Source organism: Astatotilapia calliptera, chromosome 12 (genome assembly GCF_964374335.1).
Source record: "Astatotilapia calliptera chromosome 12, fAstCal68.1, whole genome shotgun sequence".
NCBI lineage: Eukaryota > Metazoa > Chordata > Actinopteri > Cichliformes > Cichlidae > Astatotilapia > Astatotilapia calliptera.
The window spans coordinates 6,072,059-6,087,174 of NC_137433.1; the positions used below are offsets into that span (position 1 = coordinate 6,072,059).

The 15,116-nt window shown below is 42.5% G+C and overlaps 1 protein-coding gene across 4 annotated transcripts in view; it reads left to right on the top strand.

The window, feature by feature from the left end:
- The window catches only part of kat6a (K(lysine) acetyltransferase 6A), a 40,546-nt gene that overhangs the window by 10,219 nt on the left and 15,211 nt on the right, over positions 1-15,116 (top strand). For all 4 annotated transcript variants that reach the window (XM_026186258.2, XM_080309456.1, XM_080309455.1 and 1 more), the window contains exons 3-10: positions 6,885-6,993; positions 8,495-8,610; positions 9,054-9,135; positions 9,420-9,534; positions 10,251-10,564; positions 12,233-12,345; positions 13,383-13,498; positions 14,049-14,190. In XM_026186258.2, coding sequence (XP_026042043.1) covers positions 6,885-6,993; positions 8,495-8,610; positions 9,054-9,135; positions 9,420-9,534; positions 10,251-10,564; positions 12,233-12,345; positions 13,383-13,498; positions 14,049-14,190 — 1,107 coding nt within the window. The remainder of the gene's footprint in view (positions 1-6,884; positions 6,994-8,494; positions 8,611-9,053; positions 9,136-9,419; positions 9,535-10,250; positions 10,565-12,232; positions 12,346-13,382; positions 13,499-14,048; positions 14,191-15,116) is intronic.

A 15,116-nucleotide genomic window follows, 5' to 3' on the forward strand; every position in this document is an offset into this window, starting at 1 on the left:
CGCCAGGAATGATTGAGGTGTTGGTAGCACGCAGGCTGCTCCGAGGACTGGTGCACATTCTTTCTTTCTCCCTCGCTCATTGCTTTCCCTTCCCTCTCCTGCCCTCTGGATTGTTATTTTTGTCCTCGCTGTCTTTTTTTTTTTTCCACACAGCGCTCCTCCTTTTTTTTTTTTTTCTCCTTGTTGTTGCTGACTTCCATTTCTTTTTAGTGAAATTGTCGACTTGTTTTGTAGCTCAGTTATTTTCATAATACTGATGGAGATTGGTAATGACTTGTTTTTCATTTTCGCAGTATAAACTAGTGCACGATCACCATTTATAGAAGTTTTGCCTGTAAAGTTGTAAAACCTTTTCACAGATAGAGCCGGCGCGTATATGTTTCTCCACAGCTAAGCCTCTGTCGTCCTCCTGTGCTCTCTGCATGTCTCTGCTTATCTGCCTCTTCTTTGCCTGCTCCATTCCTCTCTCCATTTACCTCTCACTTCCCTTAACTTTCTTATTGTATCCCCTTTTCTCTCTCAGTCCCTGCACTGTTTAGGGTGGGGGGTGCTGAAGCAGCCTGAGTTAGAAGGAAATGAACCCAATAAATCAAGCTCTTGTCCTCGTCTCCTCCCTGCCAGAGCAAGCGGCCTACCTAGCTTGGCGCAGCTACGTGCATTTACCCTGCTGTGCTGTAAAAACCTTAACACCAGCTTCACTCACTGCCATGTTGGTGTTTCCTTTGTACTTCTTGTGTCGTTAATAAAGGAGAGCACCTTTATTGTTAGGGTTGTGTTGATTAAAAAGTGTCCTTGAGACAGATGATGTTTAGAGTTTCCAATAAAGGTCAAATTTGTCCTGTTTTTCTGTGTCTGTCTCGGTTTGGTTTTAAATTACAAACTAACATAACTGTGCCTTCTGGGAGACATTAAGGGTTTTTTTAATCTTCTTTTTGTACCCCTCTGCTTTCTGTTAAGCCGTGCATGTGTCGGTGAAACTGCACAAGCACATGGCAGGTGACAACAAGCATTTATCCATCTAAGAGATCGACAGAGAGCCAGCTCAGGTTGTCACTTTGTGGATTCACAGTATGTTTAGTGTGTTAAGAGGCCCCATCTGATTAAAGATGAAGGTTTCAAAGTCATGATGACAGAGTGCCAGTTTCAGGGTGATCGAGGGCGGCACAGGAAGAAAGATGCACACATCACGTACTCTTGGTTTCTGTAGGCAGTGTAAAAGATACCGCGATGAAAGTAGACCTGCTGATGTGACTGAAAGCACATGCCAATAAGCACCCACTGGATAGTTTTGCTTTCTGACACTTAAAACGACCTAACATTTATAAAATGGTCTGAATGTGGCATTCACTATGACTCAAAATAAGTGACTGAGCCCTGAAACCCAACAGAGAAGTGATTACACAGGTCTTTAAGTGCAGTTTTCCCAGAAACTACTGTTTATCGCCCCCGGTTGCCATTAAATGTGGGTTTAAGGCACTTCAGTGTTGCTTTACTTTGCAGACCAGGAAGTAAAATCCTTTTATTTTTTTATATATACCGTATTTCCCGGACTACAAAGCACACCTGAATATTAGCCGCACAAGCTAAAATCAGGGGAAAATCCTGTTTTGTACATACATTAGCCGCACCTGACTAAAAGCCGCAGGTGTTTCCATGTTGACTTATCATATGTAAGAGAATATGCACAAAGCGAATTGTCAGGAAAGAGATGGCTGTTTGGAGACACATCACTTTTATTAATATTTTGAAAAACAAGTTATGGGTACATATTTGCATAACTTTTTAGGTATATGTACAAGTAGCGGTAATTACAAGTAGGAAACATGTACTGTGCTTCATAAATGAGTAACAAATGTAGTACATAACAATAACCTAGGGCACACCAGAAAAATAGATTGGACTACCTTTTAGGCTCAGGTGCAGTGACACGGCTTTAACAAGAAGAAAAGTCAGTCATTCACCACCATCTTTCTCTTCTTCCTGCGCACTAAAACCACCAAAGTCCTCTTCTCCAGTGTCGGATACGAACAGGCTCAGGATGGCTACGTCATCCACTGTCAGCTTCTTTCCTTTGTTGTCAGTGTCAGAGTCGAACACCCTCTGAAGGGCCGTGGCGGTGTCCTCCTCTCCATCATGCAGCAGTCCAGCCCTTCGAAATCCGTTGGTGATCATGGATGTTTTTACACTTTTCCACGCTGTCAGATTCCACCGGTGGAGTTGGGCATAACTTGCTTTTCGCACGTTTATCGCCGCACATCATCCACGACTCCCGCTGAACGCATAGCACTACTTTGAAGTTTGTTTTTCGCGCTACTTTTACGGCACTATGTTGCCTGGCGGATGGACATGTGACCAACATACCACTCTTGAACCCGATACTGTGTGTCTGATCACATGCCCTTCCGCCAGGCAATGTAGTGCCGTACAACACCGGAACAAACAAAACAAATCGTCTTACGATATGACAAAAATCATGGACAATCCATAGAAAAGCCGCACCTGACTAAAAGCCGCAGGGTTCAAAGCTGGTGCAAAAAGTAGCGGCTTATAGCCCGACAATTACGATATATATATATATATATAAATATATATAAATATATATAAATATATATATATATAAATATATATAAATATATATAAATATATATAAATATAAATATATATAAATATATATAAATATATATATATATATATATATATATATATATATATATATATATATATATATATAAATATATATATATATATAAATATAAATAAAAACAAAAACAAAACACCCAGCACGCCCCTGTGGCCGGTTTATCCTTCAAGCTCGGGTCCTCTACCAGAGGCCTGGGAGCTTGAGGGTCCTGCGCAGTATCTTAGCTGTTCCCAGGACTGCAGAGATCTCCGACATCGGAGATAGATATATAGATATATATATATATATATATATATATATATATATATATATTAGGGGTGCAACGATACACAAAATTCACGGTTCGGTTCGATACTTTGGTGTCACGGTTCGATATTTTTTTGATACAAAAAAAATGTTCATGCCTTTTTAATTTGTCATTTATTAAAATTATAAATATATATTTTAACTCAAAAGTACAGTTTTTAAATTTAACCCTAACCCTTGTGCGTGTTTTTTATTTTGACAGCGAATGCGCACCTGCGGACCACTTATGTGCAGCCCTGGTTATTTAGCTCGTCATATTGCAGCCACAGAAATTCTTTTGTCCATGAAACCATAAAGCTGCACTTTCTTTTTGCCTTATAGTCTCATTTGTCATAACTTCTCCGTTTTGTGGTAAGCTTTTCTTTGGCTGTCACTTCTTCACCCTGACCTGTCTTATTTGGCTCAGCAGAACTGAAATGCTTTTACACGCTCACTCACATAAGCTCAGCGATTCTCTGCGCGATCAACCTCTCACATGTTTAAGCTTGCTGCGGGAGATTTCACTTGTCATGTTTGCATAGTAAGCTAACGATTAATAAGACGATGTCAGAGGAATTGGTGCACAAATTATCATCACTCACAGATCAGTGCTGTCGCTCTCTATACACAGTTCGCACGATTGCAAAGTGAAAGCAAAAAAAACAAGTGCAAATTCAAACGCGACTTCAATATGTCACATATTGACAGTGGCTCACCGATGCCAATGACATAATTACCCAGCTACATTTCTGAAAGAATGCAAAAGCATTGACATATATTTTTCCTACAATAGCCCGACGGGCAGGGAAGAGATAGATTTTGGTAGCCCGACTGAAAAAATCGCTAGCCCCAGGACGTCAGGCTAGCGATATTGCAAGCCCTGTATCTGATTGAGGAATCACTCATCTTTGGAAAAGAGAGTTTATTACAGAGAAATGGCTCTTTCCAAAATAAAAGCTATACTATCCGCTTCTTCTGGGCTATATTCTCAGCAGCATAAGGAGAATCATGTGCTAACAGCTGTCTAAATGACTCGGCTAAAGTTAGTAGCATGCTTGTTGTTTTGGTCTTTGCACTAGGATGATGTCAGCGTAAATGTGCAGTCATATTCGTTGTGTTCCCACTAGTGCTTTCAGGTTAATCTCGTTGAAATGACCTTAACGCCACAACACGGCAAATCTCCGTTAACGAGCTACCGCCGATCGCTCCGTGCATGGGGCTAGACGGCCAACACGTTAACGAGCTAACTGCGCTAACACACTAGTTCCCACCCATGTAATTGAGCATTGCATGGCACATCCAACATACTGTTTTACTTTAGTCCATGACTCGCTTACCTTCAGGGTCATACGTCACATGAAAACCAAAATAATTCCAAACGCCAGATCTGAATGAGGGTGGGGGAGGTGCCCTGCCCTCTTCCTTCTGACTATGCTGTCTGTGTTGAGCGCTCAGTGGATCTGCGCTCGACAGTGCAGCCTAGGCGGAGTAGTCGAACGCAGATTCACTGAGCGCTCAACACAGACAGCATAGTCAGAAGGAAAATTGATAAAATAAATTACAAATGTTGTATTGTTCGATACATATGCGTACCGAACCGAAAGCACTGTATCGAACGGTTCAATATCGATACGAATATCGTTGCACCCCTAATATATATATATATATATATATATATATATATATATATATATATATATATTTTTTTTTATATATATTTTTTTTTTAATTTATTTATTTATTACTGTCTCCATGCTAGAAGCAGTTGATGCTTGCTACTGTTGTGCCTTTTCCATTTTTTCTTTGTTCCCCTTCCTGAGCAATGACACCTTTCGTTTGAAGAAGACTTCAGTGAGCTGCAGTATGAATGCTAATGTGTTTGTGTTGATATCACATTTGCGTACCCGTGACATTAGTCATTATAATGCATCTGTGTGATATCTGATATAAACGATAACTGGTCTGGGTAGCACCAAAGTGTAGTGGGTTGCACATTTGCTTAATGTCTAAAAGGTCCCCAGTTTGAGACCAGCAGAGGACACTCTGTGTCAGGAAGGGCATCTAGAGTAAAAATCTTCCAAATCAAATATGTGGTGCTGTCTGCTGTTGCGACCCACTGTGAGTAGAACAGAGGGTACAGCTGAGAGAGGATTGTTCAAGACGGTTTGGTCTTTGAGAGCCCAGCAATCAAAGCATGTGCTCTTGAAAAGTTATCACAGGTCCAAGACTTGGGTCCTGTTTTCAGTAGCGGAGACGCAGAGAAGCGTCTCTGCTGCATCGGATGTTTGGGCTGATATTCAGTGCAGGATTCAGACTGAATGTAAGAGCTCAGGGTGGTTTACAAATGCTCCACATTGTCTCAGCTTGCAGAAGAGTCTTTTTCCTCTGTGACTGCTGGCACGCACTGGACCAGATATCATGCAGAATCGTTTTCACCAGTGGGTTTTCCTTTACTCTTCTGCCACAGAGCTGAGAACATGGAAGCAGTCAGGCAACAGATGTCGTTAGGACAGTGTTTCCCATCTCAGCCACAGAGCTCTGTAGCTCCTCCAGAGTGTTCATCACAAGTGTTTTTCTCACAGTCAGTGGCTGTGCCACAGTTGCATCTTATTTTCTTCTAATAAACACGCTGTAGTTGAGCTTTGATTTTCGTGCCTTGGAGAAGCCTCTAGTTCTCTTCTTGTTTGGTGCGTTTTCAGGCCTTTTTTTGTGTTTATGTTTCTTGTCCTAATGAAGTTCTAAACAGGCATTGGCTGAACCTCAGAACATGTGGAAGTTATTTTTAACTCAGAATTGCTTGGCACACCTTTACAGCTAGCAATCATGTGGGCTAAGCTGTTCATTATTCAGCATTTTCTTCTTCTTCTTCTTTTTTTTAAAGCAGGCTAGCATCAAAGTTGATTTTAGCAGGACGACAGGTCACCATGCAAGACTAACAATTTTAAAGTCATAGCACAAGTTCTCCTGGCATTTATTTGTATCTGTTTGCATACAGTAACATTTATGCAGGCTGTAAGTAAGAAAACCAAAGTATAAATTATTATGGCTGCATTTTAACGTTAGGCTTAGTCATTCTGTTTGAAGCTGCTTAACAGATAAAAGAAAATTACTGGTTGCGTACGAGTAAACTGTCACTTCCCCTCGGGGCTTCCAGGATCCAGAAACTTTGAAGGAGAGTCACCTCATGTCCTTCCTCCTCCCCACCCCCTGTTGTGCTTGTTTCTGTGAAGTGCACCTGCAGTGCTTAAGGGATGTGATTTTTCAGCTTTATTGGACACACAAGTCTTATTTGATGTCTAACAAAACGTTATCCAGCCTTTTGTTTTCATGGACACAAACCTGGCTTAGGTTTGTGCGTGCGCGCATATGAGATATCGGGCTTGTTTTGTGCCTGAGCACACACCTGCTGCTGCCACGGATTGTGCTTTCAGGGGACCCGCTAAAAGATTCATGCAGTCGCAGAACTGAATATCTAATGGTATGTTTCAGGGAGAAAAACGTGTCAAAATGGGACACGCTGCAGTGGAACTACGCGCCTGAGCCAGTACGAGCTAAGGAGCCCAGTCCCAGCTTTTGATCAAACAGCAGAGGAGTCAGCAGAGACGGTGACACATGATGGCAGTCTCTAACGTGACACGCCACATAAATTATACAAAGCCGCTAATCATAGTGGCTCTCGTGTTCTTCATCATCTTAAAACTCTTTGTTCAGAAATCCACATGTGCTCCAGAGGTGTTGTTGTAGCGTTCATTCAGTTCACTGTTAGCGTCTTAATACACACAGCAGCAGTCATCCGCTGTGGCGGGACACACAAGGCCACTTTGTTTGTTTTCATTTGTACAATGAAGCTGTTAAGTTGACTGACAGTCTCGACTCTTTTTTTTTTTTTTTTTTCCCCCTTCCCCTTTCTTCTCTCCCGCGTCCCCCCCTCTTCCCGTCTGCTCTGTCCCTCTGCCAGCCGGTGGCGGAGCCCATCCCCATCTGCAGCTTCTGTTTGGGGACCAAGGAGCAGAATCGCGACAAGAAGCCAGAGGAGCTCATCTCCTGCGCCGACTGTGGCAACAGCGGTGAGTGCCGCCTACAAGACTCTGCACTATTCAGGTTTTGTAGAGAGAACAGATACAGCACAAGAGGAGCCAATCAGCTGTCTGCAAAAAAACATCCATGTAACTGGTGGTGACACATTAAAGAAGTTATTTAAAAAAAGCATGCATTCAGACTCATAGACTGTGGCTTTAAAATATGATGGGATCTTAGGAAGATGTAAACTTCACAGTGTGTGCATGCACACATGCGCAGCTGTCTCTGGTGCTTCATCTTTTATGTTGCTACTTAATTGATACTTCAACTGCATTTATGTACAAACGCAGCTGCTGTCAGACATTTAAAGGCAGCTTACACTTCACTGCTTTCACCCTTTGATGGCAGTTCAATAAGTCCATAATAATCATAAGGATTTTGGTCAGCATAGTAATCTTGATCATTTAACACTGTTATTCATTAAGTCGACAGATATCGTACAGTTTGGACCTAAACACACGTCTTCTTTTCAAATAAGGGATTTCCTTGAACATGAATTCAAATGGAAAAAAAAAAAAACAGATTATCACACAAGGTGGCAAACAGGCTCGTGATATATGGACCCAGACTAGCAGGTGTTGACCATCTTGCAGTGGCAGGACCCTGCACACTTCAGCTGACTCCCACATCCAACAAACAAACACGTGATAGACCCTAAGCAGTGTGGAGACAGAGGCCCTCTTTTGATTATCTTGGCTGATATGTAGTAAACTAAGAATGAGTTGGAGCTGTTGGGGACAAAAACATACCTACGAGTACACATTGGTATTAACAAAAGGCCTGCAGGTGATTTATTTATAGTGAAAATTAATGCAAAAGTTATTTATGTATTCAGATTATTTTGTTTTCACAGTTGTTTGGAGCCAATTTCGTAACTGAAATTGATACTTAATTAACCGCCCAGACCTCCAGTTGATTCGGTCTAAGTGGCTACTGACACTCAGCAGCTCATCAGTCTATTAAACTGTCCAGTCATGTTCTTCGCTCTTCTCAGTAATACTTTACACTTCAACTTCATTTAGTATCTGAACATAACATTGTTTAATTATGAACGGGTGTGGTTCTTAAACTTGAACCCAGTTGATATTCCTGGTTCAATTTTTGGTTTTATTGGCATGCAAGTTGTAGTACTCCTGCTAAGGCCCGACATCTCTTATCGGAAGCAGACAAGCGTGTTCCTCTTCTTCCCTCAGAGGGGTTTCGTCCCAGACAAGGCCGTCTTGTTTGCCGCTCTTCAAACATTGCAAAAGCACGGCTCTGACAGATTGTCATTTATGTTTTAACACACTCTTTGCAGCCAGGTTTGATTCAGTGAGGGCTTCCAGTTCCAAAAGGACTTTCTTTCTTTTCTTTTTTCCTTCAATGATGCAAGTGGGTCACAACTGTCAGTCAGCAGCAAACATAAAAAAAAATAGAGTGAGAGTGTGAGAGAAAAGTGTGTGTGATGTTGACGTGCTTGTTTGTGTATGTGTGTCTGTCTACCTGCAGGCCACCCGTCCTGTCTCAAATTCTCCCCGGAGCTCACAGTGCGAGTCAAGGCTCTGTGGTGGCAGTGCATCGAATGCAAGACTTGCAGCAGCTGTCAGGATCAAGGAAAGAATGCGGTGAGTGGATGAAGGAATATGGCGTCCTGGCAGCCTGACAGTCGCTGTGAACGCTCGATCTTCAGCTTAAGTGCCAGATAGAGACGCTGATAGACATCAGCGTCTCTATCCAGGGATTGATCCTGGGAATGAGCTATTTTAGTCAGCATCGGCATGATTTCACTCTTTTCTCTTACTTGTCAGGCGAGGTATGATTGTTATTCAAATGTTTGCGGAGAGGTTAAGAGGAAAATTCACAACATGCTGCCAGTTGCACAATGATGAAACAGACTATGAGGACGGAGGGAAGGCAAAGTATGCAAAACTCTCATCACAATATGGAATTAAAATGAGCTCAGCAGCTTTGATCAGCGGTGTCACCTGTATTTACTTAGTGGATTATATGTTGTTCTACTACTCGTGTGACCTGAAGACGATTGTCATTATTTTGTGTCTCTCTGCAGGACAACATGTTGTTCTGCGACTCCTGTGACCGGGGCTTCCACATGGAGTGCTGCGATCCTCCTCTCACGCGGATGCCAAAAGGTAATTAAACAAGACTCGTATCCCGTCTCCATTATCTGCTCCGAGCCAAACTCGTACCTGTTATTCCTCCGATTGACCACACAGCGCTCCTACATTGCTCTTCTGCATCGCCGTTATGATGGCAGTTAATGATTAAACCATCTCCTGAGCTGATGGCTCTCACTCTAATGCATCACTGTTAAGCACTAATGCATTACAAGCTTCCCAGAGCCTGTTTGTATGTGCACCGAAGCCGGTACTGTCTCAGTGTGTGAACACTTCCATTTTTCCTCTTCGTCTCCTAGGCATGTGGATTTGTCAAATCTGCCAACCAAGGAAAAAGGGAAAGAAGCTTTTACACGAAAAGGCTGCGCAAATCAAACGGCGCTACAACGCACCGCTGGGACGGCCCAAGAACAGGTACACAAACGTCTTCAACTAATTCTGTCTGAGGCGGTGTCACTGCGATGGAGAGCACCTGTGTCTGCTTCATCACAGACCCAAGGTGTTTGAGAGTATGGAGGACTTAGAAACCACTTAGTAATCAGATGTTTTCTAAGGGGTATATAATGGTGTCTGTCATAATTAACATAAAAAACATGTATAGAATGAGATCAAATAATCAGATAAATGGTTAAATTAATGGTGAAATGACTAAAAGCAAATGAATACTAGAATCAACACAAAGACAGATTCACAGCAGTAGTAAACCTACTAGTGCTGTATTTTATTTAAAATGAAATAAAATGCATTTAATGGGATTAATAGTGATTAATCACCTTAAGGTGCCATTCACGACACTTTTATTATTATTATCATTATTTTCTTATGTTTAATATTGACTGTTTTGGTCCTCCATACTAACGAATGCCATGCAGAAATTTGAGACACTGACAGTAATGAGATCTTACCCTTAAAGAGTAATGCCAAAGGTTTTTTTTTTTTTTTTTTTTTGGTATATATAATAATGCAGTAAGGTGGTTCCAAGTATGTTGGAGATTGTACTGCACACCAACCACTGTGTGCACACTGTGGCATACACAGATAAATGCATGTTTAGGTGGTTTTTGCACTGCAGAGTGATTACAATGTGTGACCGATTGTGACTTTGACCCTAACACTTTTGTCTTCTGCAGGCCGGGGCGGCCCTTTAAGAAGCTGGGAGGGCGCGGTCGGCGGAAGCGCTCGGCCTCAGCAAACTCTTCCTCCAGCTCCTCCTGCGAAGGTTACCCCGGAGACGACAGGCTGCTTTTTTCCATGCGGGAGGACGGCGACCTGTCACACAGCAGCCTGCGCTTCAACAACAAGACCAAGGGCCTCATCGATGCCCTCACAAAGTTCTTCACGCCATCTCCCGAGGGCCGCAAGGCACGGCAGGAAGTGGTGGACTACTCACAGCAGTGCCGCATCCGAAAGAAAGCCAGTCGCAAAGGCGAAGGAGATGACAGAGGTGGGAAAGATCAGCTTGTTTTTTTGTTTTTTGCTCATACCATCAGACAGTTTAGATTCACATTTGCCATGAAAACAAAACTTTGAGATAAAGTAACGCACATAAAGACATGTTAATGATCTGTTATGTTTAATGAGAGAGCAACAGCACAGAAATGAAACACAAACGGTAAAAAAAAAAAGTTAATATCTGAATCAATTACATAAATTGACCTTTTCAAAAAAACGTGCTCTATTTTCATGAGTCCTTTGCAGGTGCTTTGCTTACAGACTCTGTAGGTATCAGCTGTTACTGTGAAGCATTCACATTGCTTTTGTGTTCTTTGTCCCTCTTTTATAGACGATTCAGCCGTGATGTTACTTATTTTGAAATTGTAGGTCAAGGCTAAAAATCGTGTGGAATTGCTTTATTTTTTTTCCTCAGCCGGAGAAAATGATTGCTTATGCATTTAAAGAAATTGCTTTTGTAATTTGAAGTGTCCGCCTGCAGGTCTGTTTCCATTGAAATCTCTTAGAGTAAAAGCAGAGAGTTATAAGTAAAGAATAAATGTGACAGAGCAGCAGCGCTTCCTTCAGGTTTCTGCGGCACCCATGTGTGTTTTAGAAAGAATGAAGAACACCCTCATCATCCATTATCACAAGTCTCTTCCACTCTTGCCTGTGTTGCTAATGTGTGTTTACTGCCTGCAGCAAGCAAAACAAATAAGACTGTCTTAGCTATCAGCTAACTTAATAAATATGTGGAAAGTAACCTGGCAGCTTTAATTTAGCTGATAATATTTCACGTCACGGGGTTTAGCGTGAGTAAAGTGCTGCTTTTGTGGAAAACTGCAAACTTGTTGAACAGCTGGTGTGATGTTTTTGATCGCTCTTAAAGTCAGAAGTGAGGTTGTTGTCAAGTGTAGAAAAACGGTGTCTTTCGCTTTAACCAGGCTTTGCTGTGTGTCACGCTGAGATTACAGATCGTAGCTCGAGCACAAATGACGCCAAACTGCGGCAAAGAACAAGCAGCGGTTTTGTTCCCGTTCATTCAACCGATGTATTGTGAAAAAACGCCTTAAAAACAGATCATATGCCAAATTGGACGTATAATTTGCGCTTCGCTGCGTCATTAAATCAGAAACGGCGCGGCCCGTACGTTCGTTCTCCACACAAGCTGAGGGAGCATGATTTGTTGTGAAGCAATTAGAGCAGCGATCACTGGGCGCAGCGTGCATGTCGGCGATGTGACTTATTCTGGAGACGGAGGAAAGCGTGGCCAGATGAAGAATGGCAGCGACGAGAGCAACGTCCTAAAAGTGGTGGAGATACGAACGTCCGCTTCCTGTCAGAACTTTCAGAATAAAATGGGACTGATTATGGATGAAGAGATTTGTGAGTTGTGGCTTCAGCCTTGAGTTGAAGTAACAGGCTTTGTATCCACGCCAACATACGCACAACTAATCATGTGATTCACATGAATTCAGCTACTTCTCTTGGGGTAATTTTGATTGCATTTAGGGATGCTGCTCACCTAAATGTTACTCTTTCTAACATCCTGTGATTGCAGGCTTTAATATAAGAAAGTGACCTGTTATAAGAGCCTCACAGCTGTTTGTTGTGAAGCGCCCTGAAAGTCTGCAGACATCTTGGGATTCGAAATAACTTCTGATTGTCTTTCAATCCCCAGACAATCAGGAAGGCAGCGACTGGCGTGACGAAGATGACAAACTGCCCGGCCACGAGAACCTGACGGAAAAAGACATCGAGCTGTTCAGACACATCCAGGAGCTGGCGCTACAGGTACGTGTGATTATTACGAGACAACAGTGGGGAAGGGAGACGCTGAACACTGGCCAAATTGGACAATGAGATTGCATCAGCATGGGAATCTGAGAGCTGTGAGTCTGGGACTGCGGCTGCCAGACTGGAGGGTATACACGTAAATCTCAATCGTGGTGAGAATGTGGTCAGAAAGAGCCAAGTCAACAGCTGGCTGGTTGTAAGAGATGAAGCTGCTGGCTCACAGAGGGCTGCAGGCCCTGTGTGTGTGTCAAAGAAGTGCAGGAAAGAAATTAGGAACAGCTGCCAGATTCAATATGGATATTAAAATGATCCATTACCATAGATGCAGCACACACAGGCCGTGACCTCAAGATGCAAATAAAATGGATTGAATTTAGGACAGCAGCTTTACAACAAGCTGATTAGTCTTTACTGTTGTTGTTGGACATTTGCTTGAATTTCACATTCTGCTTGTGATTGATGCCAAACTGTGCTCCATAAACAGCCCGGCTAGAGTAAAACTACCCATGAATGTTTAAGACTGGGTCTCGATAAAGCACGTAAAACGAGTCTTGTGTTTGATGGTGCGATGACTGAGCGGGGCATCTTTAACGACAGTGTTCTGATACGTTAGTCAGAGAGGAAGTGTAAATTAGCCACATTAATGGCTTGTTTTAAGGGAATAGTGCAGCAGTAAACTGACCAGAGAGTGGGTGTGGGGTTAACACCATGGGAGTCGTATTAAAACGCTGTTGTGGATGTGGAATAGCCACAGTGGTGTGTAAGTGTGTGAGTTAATGAGCAGAACTGTTCCAGGCTGGGTGACAGTGAATATCGTGTACGGTGAGTACATGATGTAAATGGCTGGGAAGGGCAAACCAGGAAGATCCACGTAAGAGTAATGTAAACCTGGTGCCCTCTCCTGCTGTAACAGTCTGAGATACTCTGCTGATGATTTCTGGTGTCTCTGCTTGGCTCATGGCCTGCTAATCCCCCGCCAGTTGTAAACCTGTAGCTAACCATAAACATCTCTGCCTTTTCCCTTCTCCCAACAGAAAGTTGGCGTGACGGGTCCGCCAGACCCTCAAATGCGTTGCCCGTCAGTCATTGAATTTGGCAAGTATGAAATCCAGACGTGGTATTCGTCTCCATACCCGCAGGAGTACAGCAGGTAAGCTAACGCACCATAATGTAACGCAACAGCATGAGGTACTTAGCTCACAATCCTGCTCGTAGGTGTAGAAATTACCACCCGAATAATGGAGCTCGTCATAAGCCGTTTACACTGCCACCCTCTGTGACAGGGATCCGTAGTCGGGGGTGTTTTTAAATGTGCATTTCTGCAGTTTGTTGCTGTTCACTAAAATTCATCCCACTGTGTATGTTTCTGTCTCAGCAATTTAAAATACCTGATGGATGCAAACTGGAAAAGTGCGCAGAGAAAAAAGGCGTGAGAGCAAAGATATCAGTGTTTATTCTAAAAAATTAATCAGAAGTTCTTAAAGCCTTCACATTTAATTGTTCAGCAAATGTCATTTGGAGGAAAAATAAACCCAGTTTGACATTTGCCTTTGTTGCATCACCAGAAAACTAGCCGATTGTTATAAAAGACCAGTAAATATTCCAGCTGAAGAAGAAAAATGTTGGGATTTGTTTGTTTGTGTAGCAAAACCGTTAAAACCATTCCTTTTGTCCTTTTGTCTTTGTGCTCCCGTTTCCAGACTACCTAAACTCTACCTGTGTGAGTTCTGCCTGCGCTACATGAAAAGTCGCAGCATCCTCTACCAGCACATGAAGAAGTGCAACTGGTTCCACCCTCCTGCCAATGAGATCTACAGGAAGGACGACATCTCTGTATTCGAGGTGAGGAAGTTGCAGATGTGGCTTTGTGTTGTTTTGTTTTTAAATTTTGTTGTTGTTTTTTTAAACTGGAGATAACTCGCTGGGAATGAAGTCTTTCAAAAACCACTAAAGAGCTTCTAAAAACACCCGCAACTTCCAGATGGCACAATAAAAAAGGAAAAGTCACACAAAGTATTTTCTGCATCCAGGCGCTTAAGAATTATTTTAATTCACGCTGTGCTTCTTACAGGAGGATCCTCTCTAACATGTCTTTGAAACACACTAAAGCAGGCACAGTTAACAGACCTGCAAATGCATTCATGTATCCAGTGAAACAGTACAGTAGCCATTATTGTGATATTGTAAAAAGGCTTCTACGTAATACGCAGTACGTCGTATAGCTTCGTCTTATATTTTACAACCTCAGTCAGCTGAGGACAGTGGGGGGAAACTAAGACCACAGCTCAGTGAATTCCTTTTTCCTTTTTGGTCCTTTTCCTCTTCGGTTAAGCAGATGTAGTGATGGGTGAGTGTCACCTGAAAACACTTTTGGCTGCTTCCTCGTCACAAGCGGTCACCACAGCGGGCAGCTCAACGAGTTTAACCTGGCAGTGTTTACACTGGATGTATTTCCCGAGCAGCCCCAAAGGAGATTTGTGTTTCCGTCTGGAATTGAACTGAGTGACTGTTTTAACAATTTCACCATTTGAGGCACATTCATCAAATATTGCTGCACTGTGATGCTATTGTTAGGTTTAGTTGTGTATAATGAGAGTACTGTGTGTTACTCCCAAGGCTGTTGTGCAGAATTGGTCAAATGATGGTTGAATACAGAAACTCTGAGTTATGAATAGGTGTAGTTACAAATCAGGATCTGGAGAAGCTCATTTGAGTGTTTTTCTGCTGTTTTTGGTTTATCTCAGACATCAGGGAGGTGATGGATTGAC